The 20,544-nt window shown below is 30.8% G+C and overlaps 1 protein-coding gene across 1 annotated transcript; it reads right to left on the bottom strand.

The window, feature by feature from the left end:
* Positions 1 to 790: 790 nt before the first annotated feature.
* On the bottom strand, positions 791 to 20,228 carry LOC134696348 (uncharacterized). The gene is made up of 5 exons (XM_063558076.1): positions 20,148 to 20,228; positions 6,813 to 7,026; positions 4,328 to 4,434; positions 2,268 to 2,402; positions 791 to 898 (listed from the first exon to the last, which is right to left on the bottom strand). Exons 1-5 carry the CDS (start codon positions 20,206 to 20,208, stop codon positions 810 to 812), a joined length of 606 nt encoding a protein of 201 aa, XP_063414146.1. The 5' UTR covers positions 20,209 to 20,228; the 3' UTR covers positions 791 to 809.
* Between the last annotated feature and the right edge of the window lie 316 nt (positions 20,229 to 20,544).

Raw genomic sequence — 20,544 nt, 5'->3', positions numbered from 1 at the left:
TATTCGCCAATAACTTTGATATCGTTAGATTCATATCTATATCAAAAAGGTGTAAAATTATATTGTTTAGGGTTTTTTTACAGTTGAGCTTGCCCTTTATATCAATAGTATTTTTACAATTATTATGATTTATTAATCATTTTAAAAAATGTGAACCTTATCTGTAGTATCAATCGAAGAAGTCATCAGTAGTTACGGACTGATATTCGGATAAGGTTTGCCTAGTAAAGTTACATGTTCTGATGGGAATAGCACTGAAAGGTTGTGTTCAGAACCCAGCACTTCAAATTTTAATCGGACATAAAAGTTTGCTGCTAACTAACTTCTGAATGTATATTGTTGTTTATATTTGAACAATAAGTTTTAAAGTTAGTATTTTCCTAATTTTTCATTGCCGAAAACAATATTTTCCGCATGGAATGTCTGCATATTTATAATTGATATTAGACAATATCGCTATGTGATATAAGAAACGTTTTTATCGATTCGCTTCTTCCGTGGACTGAGTATATCAAATGTAAGTTGTACCTTGTCGTTATCATAATTTTACGAAAATACAAATCACGGTAAATTTGTGTTTTTTAGAGAAACGAGAAACACGTATAGACTTCATAAACAGAGGAAAACCACTGTAAATCAGATTCCAGACTGAGGACATGTGCAAGCATTTGCATGCATTGCTGACCAAGGACAGGTGCAAACATGTGCATGCATGTTATCACGACATTGCTTATATAGTTGTAAAAGAAATATAAGAGTAAGGCTGTTTATTATGCGTCAACAGAGGCAACAACTTTATTATTGCAAAATTAAAACATATTTGATGAAATACCTTTTTCACAAGAATCGCCACAAGGTTCACATAATGATACATCGTCGGGCAACACATCACTTGTTCCTGACAAATATAACAACACATATTGATCCTTTAATTATTTGAAATAAAGATTGGAAATGGGAAATGTGTCAAAGAGACAATAGCATAGATGTCGTGTCAAGGAGTGTACTCTTAATGGTCCGAGAACACAATTAATTCGTAGTGCATTTCTTTTAGAACATAAATGAAAAAAAAATCCCACCTGCGCTTTCTTAATGAAATTTTTACAGTGTGTTGTACTACTTTTGGGACAAATTATATTAAAATTATAGAAAGGTTCATCGCCTCTAACTCAAAATATGGACAATTTTATGTTTAGGACGTCTTGAAATCTTTTGAAAGCTTCCGAAGTGCTCATTTTCAACCTTTTTCAGCTTGACCAAATCACTACGTTCCTTTAAAATACTGGACCCAAATTGTTTTTACAGTGTAATTTCATCCCCTTACTTGCAATTTAAGGCATTAAACATGGAGAAATAAACTTGGAAGTAGTATAGAAATTAATGGCAAGTAACCCACTGTCAACACTAGGGACTATATTTGTGAACAACGAAAATCAAGTAAAGTAAATAAGTAATAAAATTATTTGAAATTCGATAGTAGCTAACGATACATTTATAGATTTTAATAAGACAGAATCATTTTAATAGTAAAGGACAATTACAATAGATGAAGTATATATAGCTTTTTTAACCATGCGCTTTATTTTGCGTTTAGAACATGCGTTTTCGTATGTGATATTGGAAAAATGACATATTGAAAAGTTTGATACACCGTAACTAGAATATAGTTTGTAGAATACCGAGAAAAACATTGTTGTAATCATAGAACAAAATACATTATGCACCTGTTGGAATAATTTGTTCTAACATCCTTATCTTCGTCATGGACTAATCATTGGTTTTTACTACTTCATCACTTTGAATTTGAATCGATGTAATATTTAAGGCGTATTTCATTTTCTTAATATGACATTCTTATTGAATATTTGAAATCGTCGTCATATTGGAAAGAGCATGAATATTGGTTGTAAGTGTATTTATCGATTTAAAACAATACAAAAAACTTTTCAGCCTGCCTTTGGGAGACCCATTTGTGGCTTTAATCTGCTTTCTGCTTTTTTGTCGGGTTGTTGTATCTTTAATAACGTTTAAATGTCTTAACTGTTCGAATATGATATACCCTACATACCAAACTAAACAAACGTAAAATCCAAAAAAAAAATGTACTCTGAGAGAGTTAAAATCGGAAAGTCCACAATCAAATGGCAAAATCAAAAGCTGAAACACATCAAACGAATTAATAACAATTGTCATATTTCTTACTTGGCAAAAGATTTTTCATATGCAGAAAATGAAGAATTAACAAATTTATGAAAAGTCTAGTATACCTTCTTTTTGAAGCGTACGAATGTTTGGCTTTGGGTCGGCGTAAGAACAAAACGTACTGCACACATCACCGTCTACGTCTGGTTGTACAAGGGGGTTGTATATCCTCTCCTTGGGGTAAATAGTACTGTCGACGTCTACAGAAATAAGAATGTCTTTGATTGGTTAGTAATGTTTATAAATAAAGCTGTATAGATCATTAGTTTTTAAAGTAACTTAATTCTGAATCACAACTTTTATAAAATTTCAGAGTCTAGATAAATTACCTAATGTTGATACCTCAACAAAAGGAATCTTAATATCTCAAAAAGATTATTGTACCGTGTGTGAATATAATAAATGCAACTTCTTATAAAGCATAAATTCAAAGCGCCGGTATTCATGAAGGCTGATCATAAAGTGGCACCGTAGAATTTAAACACATTGATGCTGATAATACCGATACTTTCTACAGTAAATGACGCGTTTGATGACTCTAGTACAACAAGTATTTTCTATTTAACTAACAATATAGTATTACATATATTGTATGTTTACCCGCCGATTTAAGTCCGAAAATCTGCTCTGGATAGGGGTTGTGGATTACAAGCGACATTTTCCAGTCTACATGTTTAACATGGAACGTAGAAGGCATAAGTGAATACTTATGATAGTTGTTCGTACGACTTATCCTTTTTAAGGGGTAAACATATATGAAAACAATCGTACCTTTTACGTAAACTAAAATTCAACCATGCAAATATACCAGGGGTGGTGTTCTCGAAATTATCCTAAGATTCGCCCTAAGACACATCTTAGACCTTTTCTAGGATGGATTTGGATCAACTTAGGACACTCTTAAGTTGTGTCTCGAAACTATCTCAGACGAATCTTATGTTAGGACGTCCTAAACATATCCTAAGTCGAAATTTTAAATCGTTGAAGATATTTTTTGATAAAACAGTTATTAATGATGACATTATTTAATAAAATTGTTTACGAATTTTAAAATAACATGTACAAAATTAAATGCATTATTACCAATGTAACTATATAAAAAAAAGATTGTTATTTAAACTGGAAAACAATTTTGTTTTGAAATGAGAGTTAAATTTGTAGTGGAATCGTCTCGAAGTTCAAAGTTTAAAATCATGCACAATTTCTTTATATACGAGTTAATAACCGATGGTGCGTTTCATTCATGTTCATTTTCACGTAAAATAATGAGCAAAAACCGAAATCCAAAGGTAGGATGCTCTTAAGACACCTTATTGGGTGTCCTTAAGTTAGGACGAAAAATGAGATATATCATAAGTTAAGAGAGCTTCGAAAACACGACTTAGGACAAAGTCTTGTCATAAGATAGACTTAGGACACGTCCTAATCCAAAGATAGCTTCGAGAACACCACCCCAGAAGTATAATTAAAATGGCAAAAGAAAAGGAACAAATTCCCCAAGATTAAATTAAAACTTTTAGGCCAAAAAAGTATGAAATACAACCGCGATGCTACAAAAAAAACACCATTATTTCTCTTGACAGAGAGTGTAACACATATAACTGCAATTTATAAAAAAACAATCCGTAAAAACATACTAAAATATCAGTCGGAAAATAGACATCCAGAGAACTACGTAAACCCCACAATGTTGATATCATTGTTAATAAACAATAAAATAATGTATTGGCTTAAATGTAATGTAAAACGATTGGCATATACGCTGAAATCATTTATAAGTAACAATTAAAAACAAACGTAATTTTTTTCAAAATGCATTATGATAATCCAATTATAAATCATGTAATTTAGAAACAGGAATTTGATTTTCACAAATTTGAGATGCTTCCAGAAGAACCTCACCATAAGTGAGGTTGAACTCTATGTACGCATGTAAGTGGAAGCACACATGTGGTAATAAAGGATTATACTTCCCTATTAATAGTAGGTCAGCAGACACAGTAATCAAAGCAGTATAGATAAAAACGCTTTGTATAAAAAAAAGAATGTACTATTGTCCCAATGTTCTCATATAAAAACGTTCAATAAACGAACTCTAGAAAAATAACAAATGTAAAATACGTACCCGACAATAGATAAAAATAAAACAAGTCGTTTGATACTTTTGTGAATTTCATACACATATATAACCATCTATTAACCCCATCGAAATCACTATAATGTTCTGTACTTCTGAAAAAAATACCAAAAAAATAATTAATAACTGAATTGAAGGGGTTTCAACATCAAATTTGTAATTCATTGAGAAAAACTAACTTACTTACATTTAGCTCAACTGGCGTCAAAACATATTGTCGGTTGATGATTTTATACTTTAAGGGTTTGTTAAATTTTTTCATTTTTAGATTCGGTTTTTCTTGAAATTTCATTTATTGCTGTTAATTAATTTATTCATAATCAGTGATAATAATTTCAACTGATATCTACAGATCATGATCTAGGTAAATATAATAGTTTATTTCAACAGTCATGTTCAGTTTACGGAAAATGATGCGTTTCTGGTATGAAATTAACATGATGAAGAGAAAGATATACAAACGGTATTAAGTTATACAAAAATGACAAAATGATAATATAGGAAATACATATGTTTTAAAATATGATAGCGTGTGTATCTACTTATATAATAAACAAATATATTATTATTGGTCTTTAATACGATACCACCATTTTGAGAATAATGTAAACAGGCGGTTGATGAGCAATGTAAGTTTCTTAAAAGAAGGAGTATTTTTAGAAATGATTATATCTTAAAATGCATCAATCGGGGTAAAATGCAAACATGTATCTAAATACCAACATATTAGAAAACTTACTAGTAATTCGTTTAATGAATAGCATTAATTTATTTAGAATTTATTGAACTATAAAATATTTTTTTTACTCTTCATATTGAATATTATGTAGAAAGTGAAAAGTCAAAAATAATTGTATGGTTCAACATGTTCAATAAATTCAAAATAAATTATTTCCATTCATAATTAATAAATTTCGATAAAAAAATAAGGCTCAAAGAACTTTTTATATTATTTTATTAACATTTAGAACGTCAAATGGGCCTTTTTCTATAAAAATTAACAACATTGAAAATAAAAGTAATACATATAATCAATCAGAAGACTTGCTGTCCTCTGATTAATTATACGTTTTAATAATACACCAATTTTATTCTACGATAACTGTAACTTCAAACATAACTGTCATTGGAGGAAAGAATACATACATGTAAGGTTTAAAAGAAATGAATAAGTAGATAATGAGCAAACGAATCCTGCAGTAAAGCGAGTTTACCCGATGCCTATTATCAAAATTGGATAAGTTTTTATTTGATGTTTCTGAAAAAGTAAAACATGTTTGAGGTGGACACCTGTTAGAAGGATACATGTACTGACTCACAAAAATCAATGCACTTATTGGGGTGAGAAATGAATGGCATAAAATTGACACCTGTGACTTCCGTTTTCAAGTTGTTAGTTCTTCTAACCGTAAAATAAGGTATGCAATAAAATGTAAACACAATCTCGTTCAAAAAGGACAATTTGAAAACAAATATATTTCGGACACTTCAAAAAGAAGCAACGTAAATGTGTCATCTAGTATATGATTTTCACTATCTAAGGTGGTTTAGGTGTCTTTCGCCATCTTGGATAATTAAAAAAACACAGATGCTTTAAAAAGGCATGCACATAACAAATTTTAAGATTAAATCTTATAGATATTTATTGTATTAATAGCAGAGACATATTTTTCTTCGTTAATGTTTTTAAAATGCATTTTAAGGGGCGGTGATCCTGAAATAGTGCATTTTGTGAAGAAATCTACATGGAATGTTGCTATTTTGTATCAAACCGGATGACCCATGCTTTTATTTTGATATTCTCAAAGAATTTGCTTTAATGTATACTCCTAGCCCCATAAACAGGGCTACTTAACTCTTTTATTTCGCTAAAAAATACAAGTAAACAAAACCACGTCCACAGCGAATAGGAGAGGGGCGACAGATAGCAGAGGGACAATCAAACTCATAGATCGAAAATAACCTTACCACGACATGGCTAAAAACAGACATATGATACTTCAAAAGACACAACATAGAAAACTAACGACCAATCAAAAGGAACTCCATAAAAAAAAGGTTGATCTCAGGATAGTTTAACATATTATATAAAGTAACAATATGAGGAACCTATATTATTCCACGTGTACATGAAGTACGTGGTAAATAGGTAAATTATTCTTATGTATCGTATGATCCTTATTTGATTTACCACTTTTGAATACAGGGTCGCGTTCAATATCGTAGCGGGTACGTAGTGCTATGCAGATTTATGACTATTAAACGTGTATATATCTGCTACATAGATATTGATAGCAGATACGTAGCCGCTACGTAGCCGCTAGGATATTGAACACAACCCAGTTTAGTTATGTCATAAAGTTAATAAATAATATTAGGAATTATTGTTATAGAGTAGAAATACATGATATGTCATTTTTATTCAAATCATAGATTCATATCTAAATATAAGTACTTGGAAAATAGTTCTTACTTGAAAGCAGCCACCGATACCGTATCTGAGATCTGTAAACTAGATATACAGTTCCATTCATCTATTGTTGTCCCAAGTGCATTGAATGAGATGCCAGAAGAAATAGTTGTAGTTTCAAACGTTACTGTACTTGTTTGTTCTTTGTTTTGTACGTCTGTATACGCATACTTCCACTGTCTATTTGTAAGCTTTGTTGGTAAGGAACAAGCAGCATCTAATTGCCAAAAAAGAATATATAACATAAAAGAGTCTCCAAAGTATGCAAGTTGTGTGAAATAACAATAAGAAATATTTACATCCTAACCTAAGCATTTAATTCTATGAGAGTCAGTGAGACACAGCTGGTAACACTATTAGCAAAAATAGTAAATAGAAACCAACAATTTAATTACAGATGTTTGCCAAAATGCTATATATTCAATGAAATTATTTTTGTAAATTGTGGGGTTCGAATATTGTTGAAATGTTTTATATTTTTGTCAAAGTTTTAAAGTAAATAATTTGTTAGCATTTTTTAATATAAAATAAGGCACAGCTTTGCAGGTCATGTCTTCTCTTATGAATGTTTTCCACAATAAAGAAAATGTAGTATATGTGGTATGATTGCTAATGAGACAACTCGACGCAAGAGAACAACTGACATAGAAATAAACAACTAGAGGTCACAATATGGCCTGCAAGAATGTGCCAATCCCATACATCATGGTCGGCTATCAATGGCCTCGATATAACATTTGTAAAACATTTCAAATGTGAAAACTTACGACCTAATTTATGAACAAAAAATGAGCAACAACAAATATGTGACAGAGCAACAAATTACAACCACTGAATTCCAAAGTTTTGACGTGAGACAGGCACAAACATACAGAAAGTTCAATGGAGTGCCGCTTGAAAACGAGCAGTACCATATTCAGGATATTCCCATATATATTTTGCAAACAATCTTTTAAACAAAATGTGGGATGATTTACAAGGAGACAAATCTTCTCATGAGACAACCTGACATAGAAATAAATCACACAACGGCATTCTACAATGAGCAAATTTAATACCACATTGTCAGCTATAAAAGGCTTCAAAATTGTAAAAACAGTACAAACCAGAAAACAAACAAAACAATCTATATACAAATAATAAAAAAGTGTACATCACCAACAAACGACAACTTCTGAATAACCAGCTTCTGACTTGGGACAGGTACATATATAAGTGGTGGGTTTAAACATGTTAGCGGGTGCCCAACAATTCCTCTAATCTGTGACAACTTATATTAATAGAAATCAATATATAGGGAAAAAAACAAAAAAGCACAACCCTAAATGATACATTTATAATTTCAACACACTGTTAAACTTGATGTGAAGGCATTGCAATGACCTTCCTATCATTCTTTACAACGGACACCACATGATCTGAAAGAGAAGAGGAAGATAACCTGATAACAGAGGGACAGTCAAACTCATAAATCAAAAAAAAGCAGGCAACGCCTTGACCTAAAAAAATAACAGAAAATTAAAAGTACATAAAACACAACATAAAGAAGTTAAGACTAATCAAGTAAAACCCCAGCAAAAACTAGGTGCGATGTCAGGTCCTCCGGAAGATGCTCCGCCCGTCGTGTTGCTCATTTTATTTCAAGTTCGGTAAAGATATACCATCCTACTTGAAATTATACCTTTAATATCATAGACATGTTAATACAGACGTTTATAAATATAACTGAAAATTTTATAACTTAAAGAATTTTATACCAAAAACTTAATTATACATCTATCATAAAATTAATTGGGTGTTAAAAGAGGTCTATACATCATTAACCAGGAGAAAGTTTGTATGTGCTCGAGGGGATTTAACTCCATCTGTTTCATATGTTATTAAAAATACGTAAGTACTTTTAAGATGTGTTCGGGTATAAATTTAATTATTTATATGCATTTCTGAATGTAACATTGCTTACTTATTGTTCTTTCTCCTGCTTTAAGTGTTTTTAGTTAAGGTAGCACTCCACAGTTAGAAAATAAAATTAAAAATGAGCCCCAAAATGTTTTATCATCTCCTATTCCTGGATTTCTAATACATTAACCTAACTGTTTGTGTTGTACATGTGCATATGTATGTAATCAGTATCTTCCATAGATTCAATTTTCAAAGGTTAAAAGGATGAAAATTAATTCCTTTTATGTGTATCCATGGCAACATTCTGCATTTATTTACCATAAAATATTGCAAAAGGGGGGATGAACATGTCATATATCCCCCCAAAATTTGGATCAAACTAGAATTTCAATGCCTTTGAGTGATACCTTTTTAGAAACTGTTTTCTTAAATCTTCCTAATGATCAAATAAAAAATGGGTGTCTTTCGCCTCATTTTTTCGTAAAATCCAATCACAAAGTTCGTGCGATAAAAAGTTGAAAAAAAAATTACAAAAATTGCCGGACCAATGTATGGTATGGACATGCAAATACGGACTGTCATACAGAAAACAGCCTATATTACATACATTACATAACCTTGATGTTCATATAAACCCAATACAAAGGCTATTTTAATACTCAGCTATCCAAAAATGAATTTTATTGCACACTAGCTCTCATATTTGAAAAATCCACAGGGGCCAAAATGCGAAACTACACACCTAACTGTGGAGTGCTACCTTAAGGTGAAATTTTCCCCCTTCTGCCTCAATTTTGTTTATGTTTTCTGTGTTCTACTAGCTGTTACAATGAAAATGGTACCTTAGTTTTTAAAATTGGTTCAGTAATAAAGATTTTATGAAGGTTAGCAGTTGATGTTGAAACGCGACAAAAAGTGATTTAAAAATAAATGCTGGATCATAGTGAAAAACTTCAAGTCTGTCTCATTTTTGGGGTAAATTTCTAAAACTTATCCCTTTTTTTTATTTGAAATTATAAAATTACCTTAAAAGAGGACAAATTGTACAAGTTTTAGGTGTTTGAAAGCACTTATAGTTAATTTTTGCTGTAAATAGCATACCTAAGCTTGGTTTAGAAGCTCTCAAGCAGGGTATAAATTTCTAACAGTACTGGCATCATTAAATTTAATTAATGCCAAATTATAATATAAAATTCTGCTAAAAATGTTTATTTGACTTATTCGCATTCAAAAATATAAAGCGATACATTCTGAGATTATCATATAAAGCGCAATCTTTGGTTACAAGGGCAAAGCTTACTGAGTACAAATTTAAGACCGCAACATGTCTAAGTGTCAAAATGTGTATATTTGGTTGCTAAGGACAGTAAACAATGAAATTAACATAAATTGCATTCCTAGCAGTTTTTTTTACCTTCAGAACTTAAACAAGAACATAAAAGACTAAAGATTTGTGGTCAATTTTATCTTAAAAAGTGCATTTCTGTGCTTTCTGATGTGCCATAAGGTAGCACTCCACAGTTAGAAAATAAAATTAAAAATGAGCCCCAAAATGTTTTATCATCTCCTATTCCTGGATTTCTAATACATTAACCTAACTGTTTGTGTTGTACATGTGCATATGTATGTAATCAGTATCTTCCATAGATTCAATTTCCAATGGTTAAAAGGATGAAAATTAATTCCTTTTATGTGTATCCATGGCAACATTCTGCATTTATTTACCATAAAATATTGCAAAAAGGGGGGTGAACATGTCATATATCCCCCCAAAATTTGGATCAAACTAGAATTTCAATGCCTTTGAGTGATACCTTTTTAGAAACTGTTTTCTTAAATCTTCCTAATGATCAAATAAAAAATGGGTGTCTTTCGCCTCATTTTTTCGTAAAATCCAATCACAAAGTTCGTGCGATAAAAAGTTGAAAAAAAACATTACAAAAATTGCCGGACCAATGTATGGTATGGACATGCAAATACGGACTGTCATACAGAAAACAGCCTATATTACATACATAACATAACCTTGATGTTCATATAAACCCAATACAAAGGCTATTTTAATACTCAGCTATCCAAAAATGAATTTTATTGCACACTAGCTCTCATATTTGAAAAATCCACAGGGGCCAAAATGCGAAACTACACACCTAACTGTGGAGTGCTACCTAATGTATTCAATTGGTGCATTTATCCTTGATAAATGTTATATCAAATGCAGCTCACAAACCTTGTATGGGTTTACACAATCGATCATATTATCTTGGGTGTTCATTATAACCTTCTAAAATACAAAAAGAAAAAGCACCTTGCAAAATTTTCAAATTTAATTTCCGATATATTGATTATGTTCTATCATTGAATAACCAATATTTCAGCCAAAACTTACAACTCATATATCCTAGTATATTTACATTAGGGATAATACTGATACTAAAGAGTATATATATATACTAAGATCATACTTTGGTCTTTTCCTCAATAATGACACAGATGGACGACTTCACATGGAAATTTATGATAATCAGGATGATTTCATCTTCCGAATTATCAATTTCCCATTTCTCAGCAGTAACATACGATTTGTCTTTGTCTAAACTAACTAGGGATATGTATACCACGTGTTAGATTGTTGTTTGTTATTACGTCGTCTGATCATTTAATTACCAAACGTGACTTATTCCCGATTGTAACTGTTTTGCGGATTATGAATTTGCATTGCTGTAAGACGTGTCATGGTACTTTTCTATCCCAATCTCGTGCGTTTTGTTTTGATGTTATATTTGTTATTAGGTCTTTCCACTTTTCTGTGGAAAGACCTATTGTTTTTCTTCTGATTATTAGGTCTTTCCACTTTTCTGTGGAAAGACCTATTGTTTTTCTTCTGATTATTTTTTTTTTTTTTTTTTTCTTCCGCCTAAATTTGTTCTTGCGATAAACATTTGTTTCGCAATATGTCGCTTAGATATTTGGTATATGATATCGAACAGTTTATGCGCTTTTGAAATTTACCCTGCGTAAACGAATACTTTTCTTTGTAGGAGTTATCTCCCCAAACACTGTTTTCCTTGTTAGCGCATCTCCTTCGCAACCGTAAAAGATTATGACAAATTTATTTTACAAAATTGCTCGTTATATCCTTCGCATGATTTGTCCTATTTTGACCGAAGCGATATGACCGCTCCATATGAGAGTTATTTCCCCTTATGCATTTGATATAAGTGATATGAATTTCTATCTTATAAATCATAAGTGATAGAGACCTAGGATCTTTTGATTTGAGGTCCTTGGTCCCTAAAAATGAAAATTAGGTCAAGGTCAAAGGTCAAGGTCATATTCTTATATTTGAATTTGGCTTATTTTCACTTATATCCAAAGACTGTATAAGATATCAACAAATTATATTTACTAAATTGTTAGTTGCGACATGTCGTAAGATGTAAATTTTGATTGCAAGCGTACGTTGAATGTAAAAGGGAGTTTTCTCCCCTCTTGTATTTAAAAATACGCGTTTGGTGATATAACTCATTAACTAAATATAATAAAGACCTATGGTCTTTTGATTTGAGGTCCTTGGTTTATGACCTTCAAATTGATCTCAAGGTCATAGCTTAATTTGACGTTCTAGATTTTGACCTTTGCTTTTATTCTATATGTATACATGATAAAGATATACAACTTTTAGAAAAAGGTCTCAACCATTTAACCTTGTAAAAAACAACCGGAAGTGACCTTTTGTAAACCGGAAATAGCTATTTTTTTGTACTTTATTAAAATAAAAGTATATAGAACCAGATATTTTTGGAATCAGTGTCAAGTAAATATTCAAATATAATCGGAAGTAACATTTTTCAAACCGGAAGTAACAAATTATCTCCCTTATCTATAAAAAATGTATGGAAACAATATATTTTTGGAATCAGCTTACTAGGAGCTATCATTTGACGATTGAAATGACATTTTAAACTTAGTTTCACAACTTTTCATATCAAAATACATTGTTTTGATGGAAAGACCTTCAATTGTTCTCTGAACAATTGGTTTTTAATTTTTTTTATTTTTTTTTTCCGCCTAATTTTGTTCTTGCAATAAACATTTGTTTCGCAATATGTCGCTTAGATATTTTCTATATGATATCGAACAGTTTATGCGCTTTTGAAATTTACCCTGCGTAAACAAATACTTTTCTTTGTAGGAGTTATCTCCCCAAACACTGTTTTCCTTGTTAGCGCATCTCCTTCGCAACCGTAAAAGATTATGAAAAATTTATTTTACAAAATTGCTCGTTATATCCTTCGCATGATTTGTCCTATTTTGACCGAAGCGATATGACCGCTCCATATGAGAGTTATTTCCCCTTATGCATCTGATATAAGTGATATGAATTTCTATCTTATAAACCATAAGTGATAGAGACCTAGGATCTTTTGATTTGAGGTCCTTGGTCCCAAAAAATGAAAATTAGGTCAAGGTCAAAGGTCAAGGTCATATTTTAATATTTGAATTTGGCTTATTTTCACTTATATCCAAGGACTGTATAAGATATCAACAAATTATTTTTACTAAATTGTAAGTTGCGACATGTCGTAAGATGTAAATTTTGATTGCAAGCGTACGTTGAATGTGAAAGGGAGTTTTCTCCCCTCTTGTATTAAAAAATACGCGTTTGGTGATATAACTCATTAACTAAATATAATTAAGACCTATGGTCTTTTGATTTGAGGTCCTTGGTTTATGACCTTGAAATTGATCTCAAGGTCATAGCTTAATTTGACGTTCTAGATTTTGACCTTTGCTTTTATTCTATATGTATACATGATAAAGATATACAACTTTTAGAAAAAGGTATCAAACCATTTAACCTTGAAAAAAAAACCGGAAGTAACCTTTTGTAAACCGGAAGTAGCTATTTTTTGTACTTTATTAATATAAAAGTATATAGAACCAGATATTTTTGGAATCGGTTTCAAGTAAATATATAAATATAATCGGAAGTAACATTTTTCAAACCGGAAGTAACAAATTATCTCCCTTATTTAAAAAAAAATGTTTGCAAACAATATATTTTTGGAATCAGCTTACTAGGAGCTATCATTTGACAATTGAAATGACATTTTAAACTTAGTTTCACAACTTTTCATATCAAAAAGGATGGAAAGACCTTCAATTGTTCTCTGAATTTTTTATTTTTTTTCTTCCGCCTAATTTTGTTCTTGCGATAAACATTTGTTTCGCAATATGTTGCTTAGATATTTGGTATATGATATCGAACAATTGATGCGCTTTTGAAATTTACCCTGCGTAACCGAAAACTTTTCTTTGTAGGAGTTATCTCCCCAAACCCTGTTTTCCTTGTGAGCGCAACTCCTTCACAAACGTAAAATATTATGACAAATTTATTTTACAAAATTGCTCGTTATATCCTTTGCATGATTTGTCCTATTTTGACCGAAGTGATATGAATGCTCCATATGTGAGTTGTTTCCCCTTATTCATTTGATATAAGTGAATTGCATTTCTAACTGGTAAACCATAATTGATAGAGACTTAGGATCTTTTGATTTGAGGTCCTTTGTCCAAAAAAATTAAAATTAGGTCAAGGTCAAAGGTCAAGGTCATATTCTAATTTTTGAATATGGCTCATTTCCACTCATTTCCAAAAAACGTTTAAGATATCGACAAATTATTTTTTCTAAATCGTTTGTTGTGACATGTCGTAACAAGTAAACTTTGATTGCAAGGGTACGTTGAATGTGAAAGGGAGTTTTCTCCCCTTTGGTATTTAAAAATATGCGTATGGTGATATAACTCATTAACTAAACATAACTAAGACCTATGGTCTTTTGATTTGAGGTTCTTGGTTAATGACCTTGAAATTGATCACAAGGTCATAGCTTAATTTGACGTTCTAGATTTTGACCTTTGCTTTTACCCCATGTGTATACATAATAAAGTCATGAGACTTTTTGACAAACGGTATCAAACCATTTAAACTAAAAAAACAACCGGAAGTGACCTTGTGTAAACCGGAAGTAGCTATTCATTGTACTTTATTACATAAAAGTATAAAAAAAACAAGATATTTTTGGAATCAGTGTCAAGTAAATAGTCAAATATTATCGGAAATAGAGTTTTTCAAACCGGAAGTTAGAAATTATCTCCCTTATCTAAAAAAATATTGTTTAGAAACCATATATTTTTGGAATCAGCGTACAATAAGCTATCATTTGACGATTGAAATGACATTTTAAACCTATTTTTACACCTTTCATAAAATACATTGTTTTGGTGGAAAGACCTTCAATTGTTCTCTGAACGATTGGTTTTTAATTAGGTCTTTCCACTTTTCTGTGGAAAGACCTATTGTTTTTCTTCTGATTATTTTTTTTTTCTTCCGCCTAATTTTGTTCTTGCGATAAACATTTGTTTCGCAATATGTCGCTTAGATATTTTGTATATGATATCGAACAGTTTATGCGCTTTTGAAATTTACCCTGCGTAAACAAATACTTTTCTTTGTAGGAGTTATCTCCCCAAATACTGTTTTCCTTGTTATTGCATCTCCTTCGCAACCGTAAAAGATTATGACAAATTTATTTTACAAAATTGCTCGTTATATCCTTGGCATGATTTGTCCTATTTTGACTGAAGCGATATGACCGCTCCATATGAGAGTTATTTCCCCTTATGCATCTGATATAAGTGATATGAATTTCTATCTTATAAATCATAAGTGATAGAGACCTAGCATCTTTTGATTTGAGGTCCTTGGTCCCTAAAAATGAAAATTAGGTCAAGGTCAAAGGTCAAGGTCATATTTTAATATTTGAATTTGGCTTATTTTCACTTATATCCAAGGACTGTATAAGATATCAACAAATTATTTTTACTAAATTGTAAGTTGCGACATGTCGTAAGATGTAAATTTTGATTGCAAGCGTACGTTGAATGTGAAAGGGAGTTTTCTCCCCTCTTGTATTAAAAAATACGCGTTTGGTGATATAACTCATTAACTAAATATAATTAAGACCTATGGTCTTTTGATTTGAGGTCCTTGGTTTATGACCTTGAAATTGATCTCAAGGTCATAGCTTAATTTGACGTTCTAGATTTTGACCTTTGCTTTTATTCTATATGTATACATGATAAAGATATACAACTTTTAGAAAAAGGTATCAAACCATTTAACCTTGAAAAAAAAACCGGAAGTAACCTTTTGTAAACCGGAAGTAGCTATTTTTTGTACTTTATTAATATAAAAGTATATAGAACCAGATATTTTTGGAATCGGTTTCAAGTAAATATATAAATATAATCGGAAGTAACATTTTTCAAACCGGAAGTAACAAATTATCTCCCTTATTTAAAAAAAAATGTTTGCAAACAATATATTTTTGGAATCAGCTTACTAGGAGCTATCATTTGACAATTGAAATGACATTTTAAACTTAGTTTCACAACTTTTCATATCAAAAAGGATGGAAAGACCTTCAATTGTTCTCTGAATTTTTTATTTTTTTTCTTCCGCCTAATTTTGTTCTTGCGATAAACATTTGTTTCGCAATATGTTGCTTAGATATTTGGTATATGATATCGAACAATTGATGCGCTTTTGAAATTTACCCTGCGTAACCGAAAACTTTTCTTTGTAGGAGTTATCTCCCCAAACCCTGTTTTCCTTGTGAGCGCAACTCCTTCACAAACGTAAAATATTATGACAAATTTATTTTACAAAATTGCTCGTTATATCCTTTGCATGATTTGTCCTATTTTGACCGAAGTGATATGAATGCTCCATATGTGAGTTGTTTCCCCTTATTCATTTGATATAAGTGAATTGCATTTCTAACTGGTAAACCATAATTGATAGAGACTTAGGATCTTTTGATTTGAGGTCCTTTGTCCAAAAAAATTAAAATTAGGTCAAGGTCAAAGGTCAAGGTCATATTCTAATTTTTGAATATGGCTCATTTCCACTCATTTCCAAAAAACGTTTAAGATATCGACAAATTATTTTTTCTAAATCGTTTGTTGTGACATGTCGTAACAAGTAAACTTTGATTGCAAGGGTACGTTGAATGTGAAAGGGAGTTTTCTCCCCTTTGGTATTTAAAAATATGCGTATGGTGATATAACTCATTAACTAAACATAACTAAGACCTATGGTCTTTTGATTTGAGGTTCTTGGTTAATGACCTTGAAATTGATCACAAGGTCATAGCTTAATTTGACGTTCTAGATTTTGACCTTTGCTTTTACCCCATGTGTATACATAATAAAGTCATGAGACTTTTTGACAAACGGTATCAAACCATTTAAACTAAAAAAACAACCGGAAGTGACCTTGTGTAAACCGGAAGTAGCTATTCATTGTACTTTATTACATAAAAGTATAAAAAAAACAAGATATTTTTGGAATCAGTGTCAAGTAAATAGTCAAATATTATCGGAAATAGAGTTTTTCAAACCGGAAGTTAGAAATTATCTCCCTTATCTAAAAAAATATTGTTTAGAAACCATATATTTTTGGAATCAGCGTACAATAAGCTATCATTTGACGATTGAAATGACATTTTAAACCTATTTTTACACCTTTCATAAAATACATTGTTTTGGTGGAAAGACCTTCAATTGTTCTCTGAACGATTGGTTTTTAATTAGGTCTTTCCACTTTTCTGTGGAAAGACCTATTGTTTTTCTTCTGATTATTTTTTTTTTCTTCCGCCTAATTTTGTTCTTGCGATAAACATTTGTTTCGCAATATGTCGCTTAGATATTTTGTATATGATATCGAACAGTTTATGCGCTTTTGAAATTTACCCTGCGTAAACAAATACTTTTCTTTGTAGGAGTTATCTCCCCAAATACTGTTTTCCTTGTTATTGCATCTCCTTCGCAACCGTAAAAGATTATGACAAATTTATTTTACAAAATTGCTCGTTATATCCTTGGCATGATTTGTCCTATTTTGACTGAAGCGATATGACCGCTCCATATGAGAGTTATTTCCCCTTATGCATCTGATATAAGTGATATGAATTTCTATCTTATAAATCATAAGTGATAGAGACCTAGCATCTTTTGATTTGAGGTCCTTGGTCCCTAAAAATGAAAATTAGGTCAAGGTCAAAGGTCAAGGTCATATTCTAATATATGAATTTGGCTTATTTTCACTTATATCCAAAGACTGTATAAGATATCAACAAATTATTTTTACTAAATTGTTAGTTGCGACATGTCGTAAGATGTAAATTTTGATTACAAGCGTACGCTGAATGTAAAAGGGAGTTTTCTCCCCTCTTGTATTTAAAATACGCGTTTGGTGATATAACTCATTAACTAAATATAATTAAGACCTATGGTCTTTTGATTTGAGGTCCTTGGTTTATGACCTTGAAATTGATCTCAAGGTCATAACTTAATTTGACGTTCTAGATTTTGACCTTTGCTTTTATTCAATATGTGTACATGATAAAGATATACAACTTTTAGAAAAAGGTATCAAACCATTTAACCTTGAAAAAAACAACCGGAAGTGACCTTTTGTAAACCGGAAGTAGCTATTTTTTTGTACTTTATTAATATAAAAGTATATAGAACCAGATATTTTTGGAATTAGTGTCAAGTAAATATTCAAATATAATCGGAAGTAACATTTTTCAAACCGGAAGTAACAAATTATCTCCCTTATTTAAAAAAAATGTATGGAAACAATATATTTTTGGAATCAGCTTACTAGGAGCTATCATTTGACGATTGAAATGACATTTTAAACTTAGTTTCACAACTTTTCATATCAAAATACATTGTTTTGATGGAAAGACCTTCAATTGTTCTCTGAACAATTGGTTTTTAATTTATTTTTTTTTTCTTCCGCCTAATTTTGTTCTTGCGATAAACATTTGTTTCGCAATATGTCGCTTAGATATTTTGTATATGATATCGAACAGTTTATGCGCTTTTGAAATTTACCCTGCGTAAACGAATACTTTTCTTTGTAGGAGTTATCTCCCCAAACACTGTTTTCCTTGTTAGCGCAACTCCTTCGCAACCGTTAAATATTATGACAAATTTATTTTACCAAATTGCTCGTTATATCCTTCGCATGATTTGTCCTTTTTTAACCGAAGTGATATGAACGCTCCATATGAGAGTTATTTCCCCTTATGCATTTGATATGCATTTCTATCTTGTAAACCATAAGTGCTAGAGACCAAGGATCTTTTGATTTAAGATCCTTGGTCCAACAAAATGAAAATTAGGTCAAGGTCAAAGGTCAAGGTCATATTCAAATTTTTGAATTTGGCTTATTCTCTCTTATTTCCTTAAATTGTATAAGATAACGACAAATTTTTTTACCTAAATTGTTTGTTGCGACATGTTGTTACACGTTAATTTTGATTGCAAGGGTACGTTGAACGTAAAAGGGAGTTTTCTCCCCTCTTGTATTAAAAAATACGCGTATGGTGATATAACTCATTAACCAACTACGTCTTTTGATTTGAGGTCCTTGGTTTGTGACCTTGAAATTGAGGTCAAGGTCATAGGTTAATAGGACGTTCTAGATTTTGACCTTCTCTTTTAATTCATATAAATACATCATAAAGCCATAGGAAGTAATATTATTAACTGATTTTTACTATATCAATATCAAAATAGATCTTTACTAGTGGAAAGACCTTCAATTGTTCTCTGAACAATTGGTTTTTAATTCTCATTGGATTTTGTCAAATGTATTAGTAATCGTTTGTAGTTGTAAATCTTTTTTTTTTCTGCTGTAATCGTGTGTTATTGTAAAGATGATTAACAACCCAGTTCATTATTAGATTTTTGTTTGAGTCTAATAATTTTATACGATATATTTGGTATACAGAAGAAACACTGACATAATCAGGCACTACAATTTTTTATCTAGTTATTCCGGTAATTTTCATTGTTATTGATAAATAATATACCAGCATTTCAAACCTAATCTTCAATTCTATCCTATTTTATTTTTTTAGACATTATTTACTGACAGCCATTGCCTTCAACGTTAACACATCTGTTATCAAGGGATGAAGAGGTTTTCAAGGCAAAACACATGATTTGAATATATAAAATACATGTAAAGTCATCAATTCAACTTTCCTCTTACAAACTTATTAGACCAAACAGAAATGAGTGTTTCTTTTTATACAGTTTTACATATTTAAATTAAGTATATTTGAAAATGTAAATAAAAAGGAATAATCAAGTTTGTGTCTATAAGGTTCGTCAGTATTTTATTATATTATTATTATTAACACATTTTATCCGTATTGTGACGATTCCATGCATTGTCAATTGTGTTTGCTGTGATGTAGATTTTTAAATTTGTAGATATTTAAGTCTTATTTCTCATTATTTTGCACGTTAGTTTTCAATATTTAAAGCATATGATGAATGTATAGATACCTGTTTCTTGTGCAAAAATAATAGCCACTACCAGTCCAATTATGAAGTGTCCAGCAAACATACTGTTTCAATTTAAACAGTTCTAAAATTAATTGTATATAGTGTTGGTTTATATATCTCACAATATCCAATACACCCACATCATTTCATACCTACTTTAACAACTTTCAAATTTAAATCATACACGTAAATTTGTAGTTATTATTATGTTGGTGTGGTTTTTTTTCTGATTTATTTATTTTACTTTTAATATGTAAAGTTCAATGATAATACACACCTTTTAAATTAGTCTACCATGTCAATGTATCTAAACATCATATAATGTTTATTTCTATGTCGATTGCGCATTTCAACGACGTCAGTCAGTTGTTTACCTACAATCCCTTTAAGATGTTTC

Source organism: Mytilus trossulus, chromosome 14 (genome assembly GCF_036588685.1).
Source record: "Mytilus trossulus isolate FHL-02 chromosome 14, PNRI_Mtr1.1.1.hap1, whole genome shotgun sequence".
Lineage (NCBI taxonomy): Eukaryota > Metazoa > Mollusca > Bivalvia > Mytilida > Mytilidae > Mytilus > Mytilus trossulus.
The sequence above is the reverse complement of the archived record's forward strand: the minus strand, read 5'-3'. Positions and strand labels throughout refer to the sequence as shown.